This window comes from Nematolebias whitei, chromosome 8 (genome assembly GCF_014905685.2).
Source record: "Nematolebias whitei isolate Nwh7 chromosome 8, NemWhi1, whole genome shotgun sequence".
NCBI classification, from domain to species: Eukaryota; Metazoa; Chordata; class Actinopteri; order Cyprinodontiformes; family Rivulidae; genus Nematolebias; species Nematolebias whitei.
Genome location: NC_056505.1, coordinates 13,834,640 through 13,851,575, shown reverse-complemented (window position 1 = coordinate 13,851,575; position 16,936 = coordinate 13,834,640). Strand labels below are relative to the sequence as shown.

Genomic DNA, 16,936 nt, shown 5'->3' with positions numbered 1-16,936 from the left:
ATTTAATGTAGCAAACGGTTTTAATTTAATATGTATGACTTCCTTAAAGGCTGAGAAATTAGTTTTTGTACAATTTAGTTTAACAAAAAATAAAGATGTTCTGTTTTTACAATACTGGTTTTAAATGCTTTATAGGTCTGAATAAGATAAAGAGGGGTGGGAGCAAGACAAACAAAATCTGAGTCTGCATTATTGTTCTGCTTTATGATACTTTTACCTTCTTTTGATCTCAGTACTGCAAAAGCCAAATGAAAAGTACAAAAACAAAGATTGGTAGATTTACCTGTAGGCAGAGCACGTGGAAGAACTAAGTCACATCATAGACAGCTTTTCTAATTTTAGAGCCACTGTCAAGTTACAAGAAAGGTACAATAGACTGGAATTTCCTTGTTTAAATAAATACAATTCTTAGAATGGTTAAAATAAAATGAAACTGGGATAAAACATGACATCTTAGATGAGCAGCGAATAAAAATTCCCTCCAAAAAAAATAACTTCTTTCACAGATTTCCTTTATCGATTTTTTTCTTCTTTTTAGCAAAAATGAAAATATATTTTTATATTCTTTGCCACTGTCCTTTAAAAAAAATGATAGTACCGATGAATCTTCTGAAATACATCTACAGCTGTACAGTAGCTCAACAATAGATCTTACAGTTTAATTTATGGGACAAAAAACAATTTGACATAAAACTTTTTTATGGGTTAAAAATGGTCATAATAAACGATAAGTAGTAAACAATATAAAAAGGATAGAAAGATAGTGTTTGCTAATGAGATTCTTGGAGAGTTGTTTTTTCTTCGATGGCCTGTTTTACAATTTCTGCCAGCTTCAATCTGTCGACTTTATCAGAGAAGCCTCGCCCTGCAATAACAAAAAGTTAGAGTTAAAGAGTTGCCGAACACTCAAACTGTGAGAAAACAGAATCTGTGAAATGATTCGTGGAATTGGTTTAGTTTGTTTGAAGTGGATTTCTGTGGAGTAGCTATGAGCAGTAAGTGAGACGTCAGAGATATCTCAGTTTGGAAAACCGCTCTGACCGATAACAAGAACTCCACAAACTGTAAAACACCAAACCATCTTTTTAAGCCAATACTGTGAATGTTTTATGAAGCATTCACACTATTGTGATCCATTTTTCTTCTTTCAGCATCAGCATTTTCAGCATCTTTCTCATTCCACAATTTTTGTGCTATTTCAACAAATCGTATATCAAAATGTTCAGCTCTTTCAGGACAATCCTGCTACAAAGCCGAACCCCGCCCCCACCTAGGACTGTCAGACCACATCTCAATTTTTCCTGGCTCCTGCTTACATGCCCCAGCTGAGACGCTCTAGACCGGTACAAAAGAAAGTTAAATGCTGGATCCAGGACAGTGGCCCCATACTGAGAGATTGTTTTGATCGAACAGACTGGCAGGTTTTCAGAAAAGCTGCTGAAAATGGAGGATTACTTGATCTGGACCAATACACATCCTCAGTTCTGGGTTACATTAGTACATGTACTGAAACCGTCTCCACTATCAGAAATGTTAAAAGCTACCCAAACAGAAAACCTTGGCTGAATGCAGAGGTGCGTACCCTGCTGGAAGCCAGGAACACTGCCTTCAGGTCTGGAAACTCAGAGGAGCTGAGTAGGACAAGAAAAGAGCTGGTTGCTGGTCTTAAGAGGTCCAAGGGCACATATGCAAAGATGATCGAGGGTCAATTCATCTCACAAGACCCTCGGAGCATGTGGAGGGGCATTAAGTGTATAACAGATTATAAAGGAAGGAGTGAACAATGCCCCAAAGACCCATCTCTGCCTGATGCCCTCAACAAGTTCTATGCACGCTTTGAAGACCCGAACAGACCACCCAGCACCAGACTCACCTCACCACCGGATGAAGAGCATCTCAGCGTGACCTCAGCAGCAGTAAGGAGTACCTTCAGGAGGATTAATCCGCACAAGGCAACCGGCCCAGACAACATCCCCAGAAAAGTGTTGAAGGAATGTGCTGATCAGCTCTGTGAGGTGCTGGCAGACATCTTTAACACCTCACTTACCCTGGAGACAGTTCCCACCTGCCTGAAGACTGCCACCATCATCCCAATCCCAAAAAGCTCTACAGTGACTGGTCTGAATGACTATCGGCCAGTGGCCCTCACCCCGATAGTCGCTAAATGCTTCGAAAAACTGGTCATGACTCGCATCAAAACAACCATCAACATCAACGAGGACCCTCATCAGTATGCATACCGTGAGAACCGATCAACAGAGGATGTCATCTCCTCTGTGGTCCACACTGCGCTCAACCACCTGGAGCAGAAAAACTCTTACGTCCGTATGCTCTTTGTGGACTTCACATCCGCCTTCAACACCATGATCCCCCAAACCCTGATGGACAAACTATTCACTATAGGACTAAGCCCCTCCATCTGCAACTGGGTACTAGACTTTTTAACAAACAGACCACAGTCAGTGAGGATCCGCAACTTATTCTCCTCCACCATAACCCTGAGCACTGGCTCTCTTCAGGGATGTGTGTTGAGCCCCCTCCTGTTTACTCTGCTCGCATATGATTGTGCAGCTACCCATCCAGGCTGTCACATTGTAAAGTTTGCAGATGATACAGCGGTGGTGGGATGCATCACAAACAATGATGAGTCCAGCTACAGGCAAGAGGTGGAACACCTGGAGAGCTGGTGCAGAGAGAATAACCTTCACATCAATGTGAAGAAGACAAAGGAGATGATTGTGGACTTCAGAAGGAACAAAAACATCTACACCCCCCTGAACATAAGAGGATCTGCGGTGGAAGTGGTCTCCAGCTACAAGTACTTGGGTGTACACATGAATGACAACCTCAGCTGGAGCAACAACACCACCAGCCTGATCAAGAAAGCTCATCAGAGACTCTACTTCCTCAGACAGCTGAGATGAGCTGGTCTGGGAAGCTCAGTCCTCACCTCCTTCTACAGGTGTACAGTGGAGAGCATCCTGTGCTCCAGCATCAACGTGTGGCATGGAGGCTGCACAGCTGCAGAAAGAAAAGCTTTGCAGAGAGTGGTGAAGGCTGCACAGAAGTCTATCGGAGTCGGTCTCCCCACCATCACAGACATTTACACCTCTAGATGCAGGAAGAGGGCCACCTGCATCATGAAGGACCCCACTCACCCAGCTCACACACTTTTTGCCCCGCTCCCCTCAGGAAGGAGGTTGAGGAGCATTAAGTGTAGAACCACTAGACTGATGAACAGCTTCTACCCTGAAGCAGCTTATTTAAACTTAATTCAGCAAATATGTGTTCTTTCTGCTTTCTTCTGCTAATTTAGGCTTGCTCTTCCATTTCAGCTAGATTTCAGCATGAATTTAGCTAATTTCAGCTGTTTTTCAGCAAGTAATAAGCAATAAGCATTTACACTGCATTTTCACAGGAAATGCAATTTCTCTAGTATTGATTTAACTTTAAGCACATGGATTATAGCTCCAGGAGGAAGTTGTATTTTAAATTGGCCTTTTGTTCTTTAAGATATTCTCTAAATTAACACGTATGGAATCTCATTTGGCTTTAATGATACTGGACAAAAGTGCTGTTAAAGAAGTGCAAACTGCATCACTCTGCATGCAGCTGCTAATAAAGAATATTCACAAACATCATCATGTTCTAGGTCAGGGCTCTGCAACCTTTGTAATTAAAAGAGCCATTTCAACCATCTTCCCTTCTAAACTAAGTTTGATTGAAACCATAATATTTACTTGGCTTGAAGAGTACACTTGGGGAAATCTCTGCACTTTACGGATGTTGAGTCAGTAAAATTATCCTCTGATGTAAACAAGTTAGTGGGAGAATAATGGAGTCAGAGATGTGAGGTCAAATGTGAAAAGTAAAGTTCTTCGCTCTTAGAAAAGAAACACCTAAAAGCTGTAAGGACAAGAGTCAACAGATGTTGAATAATTTTAAGGTGTTAATCACAAATTGGGATTTAGACCATGTGCAAATGAGCTGCGTTGAAATATCCCAAACTCTAGCGGGAGGTTTCTGACTGACCCCTAAATGTAGTTATAAACAAAGGGGAGGAATGTTCGTGGTTTTCTAATGCAATTTTTATAAAAGCTCTGAGTCTGAGTTACATTAACCCTCCGTCAACTATTTAATAATCTAGGAAGTGTGTTAGAAGGATAAAAATTCTAATCAGAAATGTTAAAAAATAGCATATTTTGACAGCGTTTACGAGTTAACTTTAGTTCAGAGAATAATGAATGATAGCTTCTTTGCATTTAGCGGTTATAGGAAAAGAGAAAAAGGTGAAAAAGGCACCAACCGTCCCAGTTGAGCCCGTGCAGGCCGTCTCTCAGCAGCTTACAGTCTCTGTTGAACCTCCAGGCTTCATGCATCACTTCATTCAACTTCTCATCCTCATTTTCTCCTAAAACACACAAATATTCACCTCAGAATCTAACATCCATCTCTTTTAAGCCATATCTGGTAAATTCTTGTCATCTCTTTACAAAATGTCCTCTGTGTAAGCTGTGATAGATAAAAAGTTCACATAGTACTGTTGTTTTACATATTTTATTTATGGACGTCTTCCACAGCCAAACTAACCTACAATATAAAATGCAATTTTTAAATGTTTCCTGCATGCAAAGAATCTACTTTAGTTTCTTAATCCAATAAGTACTAAAAATGCATTCTTGAAAAAACAAAACAACTAAATACGTCATCCTTCGGTGTGCTGCAGGAAACAACAGTATATCGACATTAGCTGTGGGTTTGCAGTTACTGACCAGCCTGTGGTAGTATACACTGTGCAATGACGTCTCTTAATTTTTCAAGCGCTACGTTGGAGTCCTCCCCTCCATTTTCTGGGTCGTTAATGAAGAAACTGTCAGTAGGTTTGGAGCTGCAACATCGAGAAAGCACATTGGAGAGCAAACTTTTACAAAACCCCACAACAAATTATTAAAAGTAAATTGGAGAGAAACAATAATCCAGACAAAACAAAGGCATCAAAGTACTAATTTTACCCTCCCTGAGCTGCCACATCAGTTTAATAATAACAAGGGGAGTTTAAAAAAAACTATCGTACCCAAGCAGCTTCCTCTTCCTGAGGATTGGGTTGTTGACGGAGTTTAGGGGCTTGAGGCTCACGTTCAGATCCTGAATTCTCATGTTGGCAAGCTGCTCTGCATGTGCCTGCTGGATACCTGCAACTACCGCCTGGAAGAGGAGAACAGATCCGTGAGACAAAACCAAAAGCTACAATCCCAGTCCAGACAAGTGAGTCTGTCCCACCTGTTTTCCACAACTGTATTACCAATAGTTGCAGAGCGGGTTGAGAGTGAAGACCACAAGTAGAGATTACTCTGAGCAGCAGCTTCTAGCTCACCTTGTCCATCATCATCTGTGGGGACGGCAGCACGTTGTCGAGGGCCTCGGTGCAGTTGAGCCACGGGTGAGCCAGCACTCCGTTGATAGTCAGCCTCTCCTCTGGCTTTACCTTCAGCAGCCTTCAGACAGGTGAAGAGGAGACAGAAATAATACAATGAATGAGTTCAAGTAGGTTTAGTATCATTTGCATCACATCTGGTACACGAGTTGGAATGAAATTATGTACACAGGGTCCCAATTACACCCAACAATAGCAGAATATAATATGTAAAAAGAAACTGTAATAAGAATCTAACATTTAAACTAATACGCTAAACAGTAATAGTGTAAAACAAGTGGATGGGATGCAGAAACACAAAAGAGATAAAAGATGCAAGAACTTAAACAAAGACTAAAATACACAGAAAAGACCTTTTAGAAACAATGACAAGAAAATACTAAAAATACTTACTTGCGTACGACGTCCTTGGCCATCTCAGAGATCTGGCTCCACTCATCTTCGGGGAAGTCAAAGCTGCCTGTCATGATCTTCTTCCTCATGTCCTTTGGGATGGTGCGACTGTGATGTTTGGAGTAGAACGGAGGATAGCCGCACAGCATAATGTAGATAATCACACCGAGGGACCACAAGTCACAGCTCTGCAGAAACACAATTACAATTTATTGTTTTTTGTGTTTCTGCTGCAAATAAAAGCAAAATAAAAAAAACATACAAGAATCGATCACGCAGCTCTTCAAGAACTCACTCACTCACTTTTTATTTAGCAAGCAACATCAGAGCCCCTTTGCGATGAACCACCCATCCTTACCCGTCATTGCTTTTGTTTTTATTGCGCTTATTTGGCTAAGGTTTATATTCTGTTTATCTTTGCCATTTTTTAGGAAAAAGCAGCAGATTCTTCTTTGTTGAAATGTTTCATCTTTTATTAAAAAGACTTCTTCAGTCTGAGGAGCTGCAACAAACTCGGTCTTATAAACAGCAGTTTTATTTGCTTGCAGCTCCTCAGACTGAAGAAGTATTTTGGATAAGACAAAATGTTTCAACAAAGACGACTCTGTCCAGAGGAACTGACTTGACCTGATTCATCTACCTGGATTATTGAGCACGCACCATGATAATATTGAAAGGCAAATTTCAACTCTTAATGTGAAAACCTTTTGCCGAGGTCTCATTTGCGACTACAGCTTAGAAAAAAACTTGTGGTAACACATGGGTAGAATAAATCACGAGGGTTAAAAACATTTTTTGTAGGTTAAACAAAAGTTCAACAACTTTTCTCTGCTTTGAGTACACTGCCCTACAGAACCTCACTGACCTACACAAGGTGAGGTCAATGAACAAGGCCAGGCAGATTCTGGCAGATCCTGATCACCCACTCCATGGTGACTTCAGGTTGCTTCCATCTGGACGCAGGTATCGGCAACTCAGATGTATGATGAACAGACTGAAAAACTCAGTCATCCCTGTAGTGATCAGGTTTCTCAATGAACATTGAAGACTTCTGTATTATTTTAACGCCTTGTGCAGTATGGACGTTTCATCTCTACCCATCAGGCGATGGGAGCTGTACCTTGCTATATGTGTAAGGAGTTGGTGAGGTAGGTATGATTCCAGACTTTTCCTTCTGATGTCTTCTTTGAGCCTCAAGTACCTGCACAGAAATATAAATATTTATGTTTATTTTAATCTAAAATGATAAAATGATAAAACAAACAAATACCAGAAAAGTTAAAACAAGCAGAACTGTAGCTAAAATCAGCAAAAACAGTAGCTAAATGTTAAAATGAGCACTTTGGGCTATTTGAACTTATTTAACTTTGCAAAAGGTTAAAATAGAAGAAGTAATTTGATTGCATAAAAACGTATGAAGGAAACTATAAACGTGAAAACAATAATGTGAACACAGACTCAGGATTCTCACAATTAGGGAACGTTTTGGTACCTGAGGTGCTACGTAGTAAGGAGTGAACTGAGGGGTCATCAAGTCCCCTTGATCAATTTTGGCAAAGCCAAAGTCACATAACTTCACAGGTGCATCCTTTGAGAAAAATTAATTATGGAATTAGAGCAAAAACAGAATGTAGCAACTTTCACTCGTTATATTGCAGAAATTTTATTGATATCACTGAAGTTGACAAGTGCATGATCTGATTGCAAACTGTCTAAACAACAGAAGTTTGGACATTTCCACCACACACAGCCCAAAAAAAACAATTCTTACTCCATAGTATCAAAGGTTCTGGCTGCGGAGTTGAATTTCTGAGACTTTCAACATCTGTGGCAGCTGTGCTTGTCCTAAAAATACTTCTAAAGGTTTATGTCTACGTGTGCAACGCAGCTCAGCTTGAGCATCTTACCAGAGAGTTATCTTTGAAGAGCAAGTTCTCTGGCTTCAGGTCACGATGTGCAATATTCAGAGTGTGACAATGTGCCAATGCTTGACTAATCTGCAAGCGGAACAGACGTCACACAGAGACGTTTGATGTGCACAGCAAAGCCTTTTTACAGCGGTTGCCTCTTCCATTTCATAGTTTAAACAGAATCTGAACAGCTTAATTAAAAAAGACAAAGTATAAGGCTTAACATACCTGTTTAGTGACCTGACTGGCCATTTTTTCAGTAAAGTGCCTGTGCTGACTGATTCTGTGGAAGAGCTCACCACCCTCCATCATCTCCATAACAATCAGAAGTCTTGCTCTGTAAAAAAAAAAAACACACACAAAAAAAAACCCATTACAGATAAAACAAGTTACTGTATTTTCCGGTATATAAGTCACATCAGTCAAAAAAAGCATCACGAAAAAAACAGCGTATAAGTCGCATTCATTATGCGTCACCGCTGACCCATCGTGTTTATTATGCATTTATTTAATGATCAAAGCAGCTTCATTTTTGTGGGCGGCGCGCCATCCATCATCTCTCCAGCGTTCCTCCGCCTGCACCAGCTGAGTGAAGCAAGCGTGCACGGGGGGACTCGCTGTTGCAGTTCTTCAAAATTTAAAGCGTCAGTCAAAAATTGTATTAAGAATATGAAAAAAAGTACAAGTTGCTTCGGCATCTAAGTCGAAGGATTGACAAATCTATGCAAAAAAAACCCCTGCAACTTATATGCCAGAAAATATGGTAAATACAATCCCACTATTCTGAGAAGGAATGCATCACTGATGACTTTCATGCCAGTTTTATAATAAAATGATCTTGAGAAGCGATGGAGCTGTAGCCGTTTTGACCAAAGCCTTGAAAGTAATGTTACGCTCATGTAATTTCACAAGATATCACACTAAGAGTATGTGTTGTGATGGACTGTCAGCTACTGCTACATGAAATAGTAGCTGGATATCTATAAACCGTACCGAGTAATAGCCGTTCTAGTGTTGGCTAATGTCGACCTTCTTGAATTAGACTGACTCCAAAAGTTGATCTGTTGTACAGGTGCATCTTAAAAAATGAGAATATTGTGAAAAATTCAACCATTTCAGAAAGTGAAACTCGTATATTACATAGATTCAATACACACAGTGAAATATTTCAAAACTTTATTTCTTGTAATTTTGATGAATATGGCTTAATGAAAAAACAAAATTCAGTGTCTCAAAAAATGACAACATTGTGAAGATGTTGTAAACTCCTGGTGTCTCACCCTAATCAGCTGTTTAACACCTAGACATGAGCTAAAAGTGTCTCATTCCTCAAGTCAAGTCACTCCTGAACCAGAGACAACAGAAGCGTCTTGCTTGGGCCGAGGAGAAAAAGAACTGGACTGTTCCTCAGTGGTCCAGTGTCCTCTTTTCAGATGAAAGTAAATTTTCATGTCATTTGTAAATCAAGGTCCCAGAGTCTGGAGGAAGAGTGGAGAGGTCCAGAATCCACGTTGCTTTAAGTCCAGTGTGAAGTTTCCACAGTCAGTGATGGTTTGGGTCCATGTCCTGTGCTGGTGTTGGTCCACTGTGTTTTATGAAGTCAACGCAGCATCTACCAGGACATTTTAGAGACTTCATGCTTCCTCCTGCTGAAGAGCTTTATTGAGGTTATTTCATTTTCCAGCAGGACTTGGCTCCTGCCCACACTGACAAAAGTACCAAAAACTGGCTGTGGAATATTCTAATTTTCTGAGATGCTGAATTTAGATTTTTTTATTGTCATAATCAAAAAAATATATAAAAGAAATAAAGGCTTGAAATATTTCACTTTGTGTAATGATTCTATGTAATATAGGAGTTTCACTTTCTGAAATGATAAACAAAAAAACCCTAACTTTTTCATATTAATTATTTTGAGATGCACCTGTGTTGTACAACTAAATACTATTTCCTAAAAGTTTCATTACAATCTGACCAGTATTTTGTGTCGTATTTTGCTAACAGACAGAGCTGGCAAATAGTTAAGACCTTATATAATCTTTTAGCTGTCAAAATATGTACCAGGGATTACTCTCAGCTACTACCACACCAAATTTTAGATAAATATTTGTAAAACTGATTGAGTTATAACCATTTTAGAGTTTATTTTAAGTCTGTCAGCCATCTTGAATGGGGTTCAATCAAAAAGCTAATCAGTTGTAGAAGTGCCATCCATCCATTACCTTTACCCACTTCTTCCTTTTAGGGATGCAGGGGTCACTGGTGCTCCCAATATTTGTTCTGTGAGAGGAAACCAGAGTGCGCAGAGAAAACCCAGGCACGAACGGAGAGAACATGCAAACTCCACCCAGAAAGACAGCCGGGATTCAATCCGGCAACCTTCTCACTAAGAGGTGGCAGCTCTACCAACTGTGCCACCGTGCTGCCCTAGATGTGCTTCCAAGTAGTGCCAATTCCATTCTACTGCTTCTTGAGATATTTTGCTAACACTGCAGACAAACAACTGCATGTATACAAACACTGGCAAAAACATCATGGCACCTCGCCTTTAGCTGCAGGCGATAATGGTCAGGAGACGGGACGGACACACTGCGTGCGAATGAGCTTCATACCTGGAGCTGGACTCATGGGGGAACTGGACACTGTTGGCGTACACCTCCAGTATTTGCACGATGTTTGAGTGGTTGGCACACATCATATGGAGACGCACCTGGATGAAATAAAACAGTGAGTTAAAGGCACTTTATTCAAATCTGCTGCATTCTCACTTTGAAATAGCCGTACCACAGAAGAGCGTCTACATACACCCCGTCAAAATAAAACTGTGGTGTTTAATGGTTCATTTAAATAGCGGTGTAACATGTAATATATATTTGTTACATTTAACACTCTGAATTCAAGCTAATGTCTAAAACAAACAAACAAAAATCCATTATAGTTGTATATTTATACATGTACAGTAATTGCACTGTTAAGACAACTCAAAGCAATTTTATTTAAAATTATTATCTACACACAAAACACCCTAAATTTACGAGCTATTAAATAAAAACCTGAAGTATATGTTTCTCAGTGTCGGTTTTTTCTTGTCAAGTGTCAACTTTCACAGTTCGTCAGCGCGAGCCTGTGAAGCATATCTTGTTTTCACTGCTTTGATCAAAACAGTGGACCGCTAATGACATGAAGAAGCTGCTAGACAAACTGTTCTCTGCAGGATGACAACAAGAAAGCGCGGACAAGAGGCCGAAGCGCGGTAGACAGAGCGACAGGCAGAAAAACAATGATGACTTGCACTTGTTTTTAGTGGGCTAACCTCGTTTCTGGCCTTGGGACGATCAATGAGGATTTTTAGGGCCAGACGTTCGTGAGATGACTTCTTCATACACACTCTGGAAAACATAAGGAGTAAAAAAAATATTAAAAAAAACAAAAACGGTACAAACAGTATATAGTTCAGATGTTATATGGATTGTAATTTTTACAGAAACAACCACAGACCAGGCCGTGCCTTTGTTGCTCCATTGGACAGCCTACTGTGTATTGTGTGTGTGCATCTGCATACAAAGTAAGTAATTGATATTCGACTGCAAACATGTTTCAGAGTACTTATTTACTGCCTGGTGGGAAAGCTCTCAATCAAAGCGGCCCGCTTGCAATCCCATTACCCAAAACGGATATTAATGCAAGGTCTGAACACGGCCTCAGAGACAAGACAGAGCATGAAAATGTGAATCTTGTCTGTAGAACCAAAATAAATCCAACTAATCTTTCATTGTCACATAGTTTAAAATCGATCCATCATTCCTTGTTACGGGGGTCGCTGGTGCAAGAGGTGAGGTACACCCTGGATAGGTCTCCAGTCCATCACAGGGACACACAGAGACAAACGAGACAAGCAACCATTCACTCTCTCTATCATGAATTTTCACTTTAAACAGCGACCTCTGGCCCGCACGCTCAGATTACTTTATTAAAGTATTACCACAGAAAACGTTCTGCTTCGGCCAAAGGTCAGTTCAGTGGAAAGAACTACCTGCGTAATGAATCACCGAGTCAGAGAGAGGAGGGTTGGGGTTCAATGTGTTTGGTGGCAGAAAGAGTGAGGGGGTGGGGGGGTCAGTAAGGAGCTGATAGTGTTACTTCATAAAAATCAGAGCAGAAACCAAACTCAAACACGAGACAGGATGAGCAAAGTGCCACTCAAAAAAAAGAAACGGTCCCATCATAAATCCCAGAGTCTTTAGACAGAGAGATGTTGAGGTAATTTCTCAGTATTCTTGTCGAGTCAGACTGAAGTGACCAACCTGTGAAATAAGTAACTGTTTGCTCTTGCCTCATTTTGACCTGTGATACATTCAAAATGCAGAATAAACAATAACGCCGTTATCTGTGATCGGACAGATACTTCTAAACACCAAGACTGCAGTCTCTCAAAAGAAGGTTAATTTTCTATCCACATCGTGCGAACTTAACCTGCCAAAGTATTTATTAGCCGAAGTAGAGTTTCGATTACACACTAAAATGTTACGTCATTCTGGTTGTAAAGTTAAAAGTTATGGATTAGATTGAAGCTCAGCAGGCACACACATTGTGTCTTAGTCAAATAAAACAACAAGAACGATGCAAAGACCAAGGATTTCCATATTAAAGCTTCATGGCCTGTTGCTCCTTATTTGACCAAATAAAGCAAGTGACAAAAATCTGACACTTTTTAAACATAGTTTCTAGCCATAGTGTCCTTTATTTAAAATATAATTTATTTATATACAGTACTATGACAGGGATTAGGTAGAAAAGGGTGGAAGTGACATGCAACAAAGGGCTGAACACAAGAGACTCAAACTTGCTTTGGATATTATTATCATTATTATATTATGTTTTCGTTACTTTTCCTTTTGATTTTCTTTTTTGGTTGCCATTTTATTTTAACTTGTTAAAAAAATAATAATTTGTACATATCTTTTATGATTGTCTATTGCTGTCTACTGTTGTCATCACTCTGTTAAAAATTCAGGTCTCCCATGTAAATGAGTCCCCAAGGCTCAATGGGATTAACCTGTATAAATAAAGGTTGAATGAAAAAATATACTGAAGACAGAGTTTCCATTAATCGGCTGAACTATCCAAAACTCCATCCATATTATTCTTATTCACAAGGTGTGTTCATGGGCTCAGTGAATAAAAATTAAGCTATTTTTGTGAATAATGCAGAGAACAAGATGCAGTAAAAACACAATAAAATGCAAACTTCCAACGTGTTTTTGAAGAGAGATACTGTATGTGTTTATTCAACAGCCCACTTAGTATATCACATGAATCTGTTCCATCGTCATCTCTGCAACAGCATCCAGTGATATAATCCCACACAGCAGCAGCCAGGGTTTACAGCAACATTTATGTTTTCTCTTTAATCCTATCACATGTTACAATACTCTGAGTAAACCATCAACAGATTTATATGAAACTAGATAGCGATTTAACTTGACCCTGTCTCGGCACACATGTCAAACATGTCCCAGTTTGATTTTGTAACCTGAGCAGCAGCAGACAAAAACTGGCAGCACAAATAAATCCTCCTTCATGAATGACAGCAGCAGGGGTTAAAAGGTTACTTTGTCAAACATAAACAAATATTATGACAATACCTTCCGAACGGTTTAGACTTTACCTGTTACGACTGAGTTTATCATTTTAAAATTAAGAATTATACAGAGTCATATTGGTAATAGCAAAAGACTGACAGCTGAGGAAACTGTACGAACCTGACAGGTCCGCTGATTCCAGCTCCCAACTTCTGTGTCCAGTTTATGTTGTATTCATCCAGAATCGACGTCTCCTGTTTGAAAGACAACCCAGAACTGATAATGTACCAAATATTTGAAAGAAGTAAAGAAGAGACTGACAATAGTGCTCAAAAGATTTTGTTAAAACAGAAACATGTTTGTGATTCCAACATTTTTCAGTCAGGTCATCTGGACGGTTTCTTTTTTTGTGCTGAAACGTTTCGCCTTCGATCCAGAAGGCTTCATCAGTCAAGGAAACACACGACAAAACTGATTCTTCCTCCAACAGCTTACTCCAAAGTGGAACAAACCAGTTCTGCTTGTGTTAAGATGGTCTCTTTGGTACGCCCCTCCTCCATTGCCGGCCCTCTTCCTTGTTGACAGTCTTGTCAAACTGGTTGAAAACAACAAAGTCCATGCTCAATAATCCAGGTATACAATCCAACATTTTTCAGTCAGGTCATCTGGACAGTTTCTTTTTTCGTGCTGAAACGTGAAGAGATGAAGCCTTCTGGATCGAAGGCGAAACGTTTCAGCACAAAAAAAGAAACTGTCCAGATGACCTGACTGAAAAATGTTGGATTTTATACCTGGATTATTGAGCATGGACTTTGATGTTTGTGATTATTTTTACTTTTCTCAATACCAAACATAGAAACACGTTTTTTTTTTTCTGAATACCCAGAATAGCACCTGAAATAAACATTTATAGCAACAAACTTTTTATATTTGTAGAACTTATTTATAGAAGAGCTAAGAAGCAGCATTCCCCCCTCCTCTGTGTTAGCACTCACTTGTATCATAAGTAAACATCCATTATCCTTTGTCTGGTTTCACAACAGTCAGTGTGATCCTTAACAGAAAGTATTTGTAGACTAGACAAAGACAAACAAGCTTCCTATAAATATGTTAAAGATTAGTGACTTTTGCCAAAACAGAGGACTGGTATGCTATGTTGAAAAACTGACGACTAATGCAAAGAAATGAGTTGAAAATCAATATTCTGCTTAAGAGTTAAATGAAGGAGAAAACAGGACTAAACAGTCTGCTTTTTGTGCAAATGCAACTCAAACAGGCAAGAAATAATGCTTAATAGGTGGCAATAAATATAGTAAAAATAAAACCATTAGATAGGCAAAAACCACACTGACCCATCAGATCTGGCCTTTTCTGATAATATTTAACTGGGCAGCATACTGGCGGTTGTCACAATAGTTTAATGTCTTGATACTAGAAGGCCTACATTAGACCAGATAAGTCAGTTAACCCACTAAAGTAGATTCATAACAAATGCTCCTGCTCCTATCCAACATACACTTGACAATATACATTACAATATACATTTCTCAACTATTTCTACTCTCCCAGCTGGATACCAGAAGTCAAAGAGGTCAAGTTTTCCCGCAGACATAAAGATGACTAAGGAGTGACACAGGAACAAATCTCGAGTCAGGTAGTGTGTTCTTGATTACGTTCCACTGCCCAGAATAAGGTTGCTTGTTTAACTTTCTGCCATACTTATAAACACAGATACATTTGTTGACATCCTCATCATGTATCTAGGTAAATTCCTGTCTGGCGTATGTGTTTTTCTATCCCTCCAGGATTTTCCTCCATGAAGGATATGATTCAAAGCGCAATGGATGGTGTAATCACAAGCGTTTGACTCTAATAGTTATATATGATTTCCTTGGCTCTTTTTCTACCATCTGTCTGATAAACGTGGGGTTGCATTTCCTCTTGCGTCCGTGTTCTGAGAGGTTGGCTATAGTCCCACAAACCTTATACTTTTTTTTTTTTATAACACTGGCAGCCGTGGTCAGAAGAACAGCTTGGAGGTGGCCTCATAGTCCTTAACTTTAAAATAGATATCTATCATCTTCTTTCTGAATTCCTCAGACAGCTCCAGTCTTTGCTCCACGTTCAGTGTTGTGCACACAACAAAACCAAGAGCGGTTTGCTCTTTTTAAATAGACTGAATGTCTGATAAAAAGCTTGAAGGTGACACTAATTAAAGTCAAACAGTTTGAAACAGGATTATATGGCAAAGATCATTAGTCTCTAATGATAACAACAAATCTATTAGCATATTTTTTTTGTAATAAACAACAAATCACGTCTCAAAAGCATGAAGATACATTGCATGTGTGTGTATATGTATATATATATACACACACACAAGCATTGTTTCATTGAGTTGTAAGGATACCCAATTTATTCATGTCTAATTTCACAATTTAAATGCCAGGCTGTCACATGAAAATTAATAATATAATGTTGTAGACACAGATCATAAATAAATGAACTAAGCAGCAATAAAGATATGACATTAATGCTCTTGCCTTGATGAATTTGTCTGGGTTGTTATCCTCTGACATGACGGTGCTGTGCTCCGGACAGATCAAGTCTTCAGGTGTCAGGAAGTAGAAACAAAGCGTTTACTCTGACCTTAACAAAGGCTCGGCCTGCCTGGGCCAAGGCTTGTTATATCACTGCTGATGACAAAATAAGGCCATTACAGCGAAATGATATTCGCCCACAGATCAGCCAGAGCCGAGCGTGGTCCGCCCGGAGACCCGAAGCCCAGCAGCCGGTTCGATGTGACGTTAGTTCAGGCCAGCTCGGCTCACAACCTCGGGGTCCGACTCGCTCTTCTCTCAAACTCACTGTAGCGACCATGTAGAGCGTCAAACTCTGGGGCAATGTCACCCAAAAACAAAACGAAAACGAAGTCAAACGTGAACAAGCCCACCACTTTTCGGCGGCGCAGGAGCGAGCATGGGAGCCAGAAGTGATATTTTTAGCCAGCGGAACGCCCCAAAAAACGGACTCGGTTACTGTTAGCTAGCCGGGCTAACAAGTTAGCCTGTGCCTCTGGTTGTTACGGTTCGATCAAATGGTTACAGAAAAACAGACGTGGAGAATCTGACCGGAGATGGGATCCAAGCGGGATGTGAGCTGATCAAACAGAGCGAGCACACCGCGTTCTCAGCGGCTTATGTCGTCGAGCTATACGCTAAAACCGAACTGCGGTCTCAAGTTAGTTTTCTACCGCCGCTAAATGCCACGGACTTTAACAGATTATTATGTTGGCACAAATATTAACAAACCCCGTAAAGTACAGTAACAATACACCAACGTTAGCGGGGTTAACGCAAAATAATTTGTGTTTGCAAAGGCACCCACATCCCTGAACTGTTTTGCTATTCGTGAGAGCAGGAATCGGCATTACATGATAGTAGTTCGTGCAGAACGCCTGATGAGAATGAGTCATCTTATTAGTTTTTATAAATTATTTCAAGCTGTAAAAAAAAATTGTTCGTCAAAAACATAACTTGTCTCCTACAAGTATATATTAGTTTTGGAATTTCTTAACATCGATGTTTATTTTTTCCCCTGTTAAATTACATTTTAAG

General features: G+C 39.8%; 1 protein-coding gene across 1 annotated transcript; it reads right to left on the bottom strand.

Annotated features, from left to right (window-relative positions):
- Positions 1 to 658: 658 nt before the first annotated feature.
- Positions 659 to 16,096, bottom strand: mapkapk5 (MAPK activated protein kinase 5). The gene is made up of 14 exons (XM_037680313.1): positions 15,863 to 16,096; positions 13,500 to 13,573; positions 11,051 to 11,126; positions 10,350 to 10,447; positions 7,966 to 8,074; positions 7,735 to 7,824; positions 7,320 to 7,415; positions 6,948 to 7,028; positions 5,828 to 6,015; positions 5,375 to 5,495; positions 5,075 to 5,205; positions 4,773 to 4,888; positions 4,307 to 4,411; positions 659 to 865 (listed from the first exon to the last, which is right to left on the bottom strand). Exons 1-14 carry the CDS (start codon positions 15,896 to 15,898, stop codon positions 771 to 773), a joined length of 1,416 nt encoding a protein of 471 aa, XP_037536241.1. The 5' UTR covers positions 15,899 to 16,096; the 3' UTR covers positions 659 to 770.
- Between the last annotated feature and the right edge of the window lie 840 nt (positions 16,097 to 16,936).

Excerpts from the sequence above, each read along its gene's own strand:
- mapkapk5 (XM_037680313.1), bottom strand. The coding sequence starts at position 15,898 with ATGTCAGAGGATAACAACCCAGACAAATTCATCAAG. Across the intron at positions 11,127-13,499 it reads GGAATCAGCGGACCTGTCAG|AGTGTGTATGAAGAAGTCAT; the intron begins GTTCGTACAGTT and ends TATGTTTTCCAG. Across the intron at positions 6,016-6,947 it reads CTCCTTACACATATAGCAAG|AGCTGTGACTTGTGGTCCCT; the intron begins GTACAGCTCCCA and ends GTGTTTCTGCAG.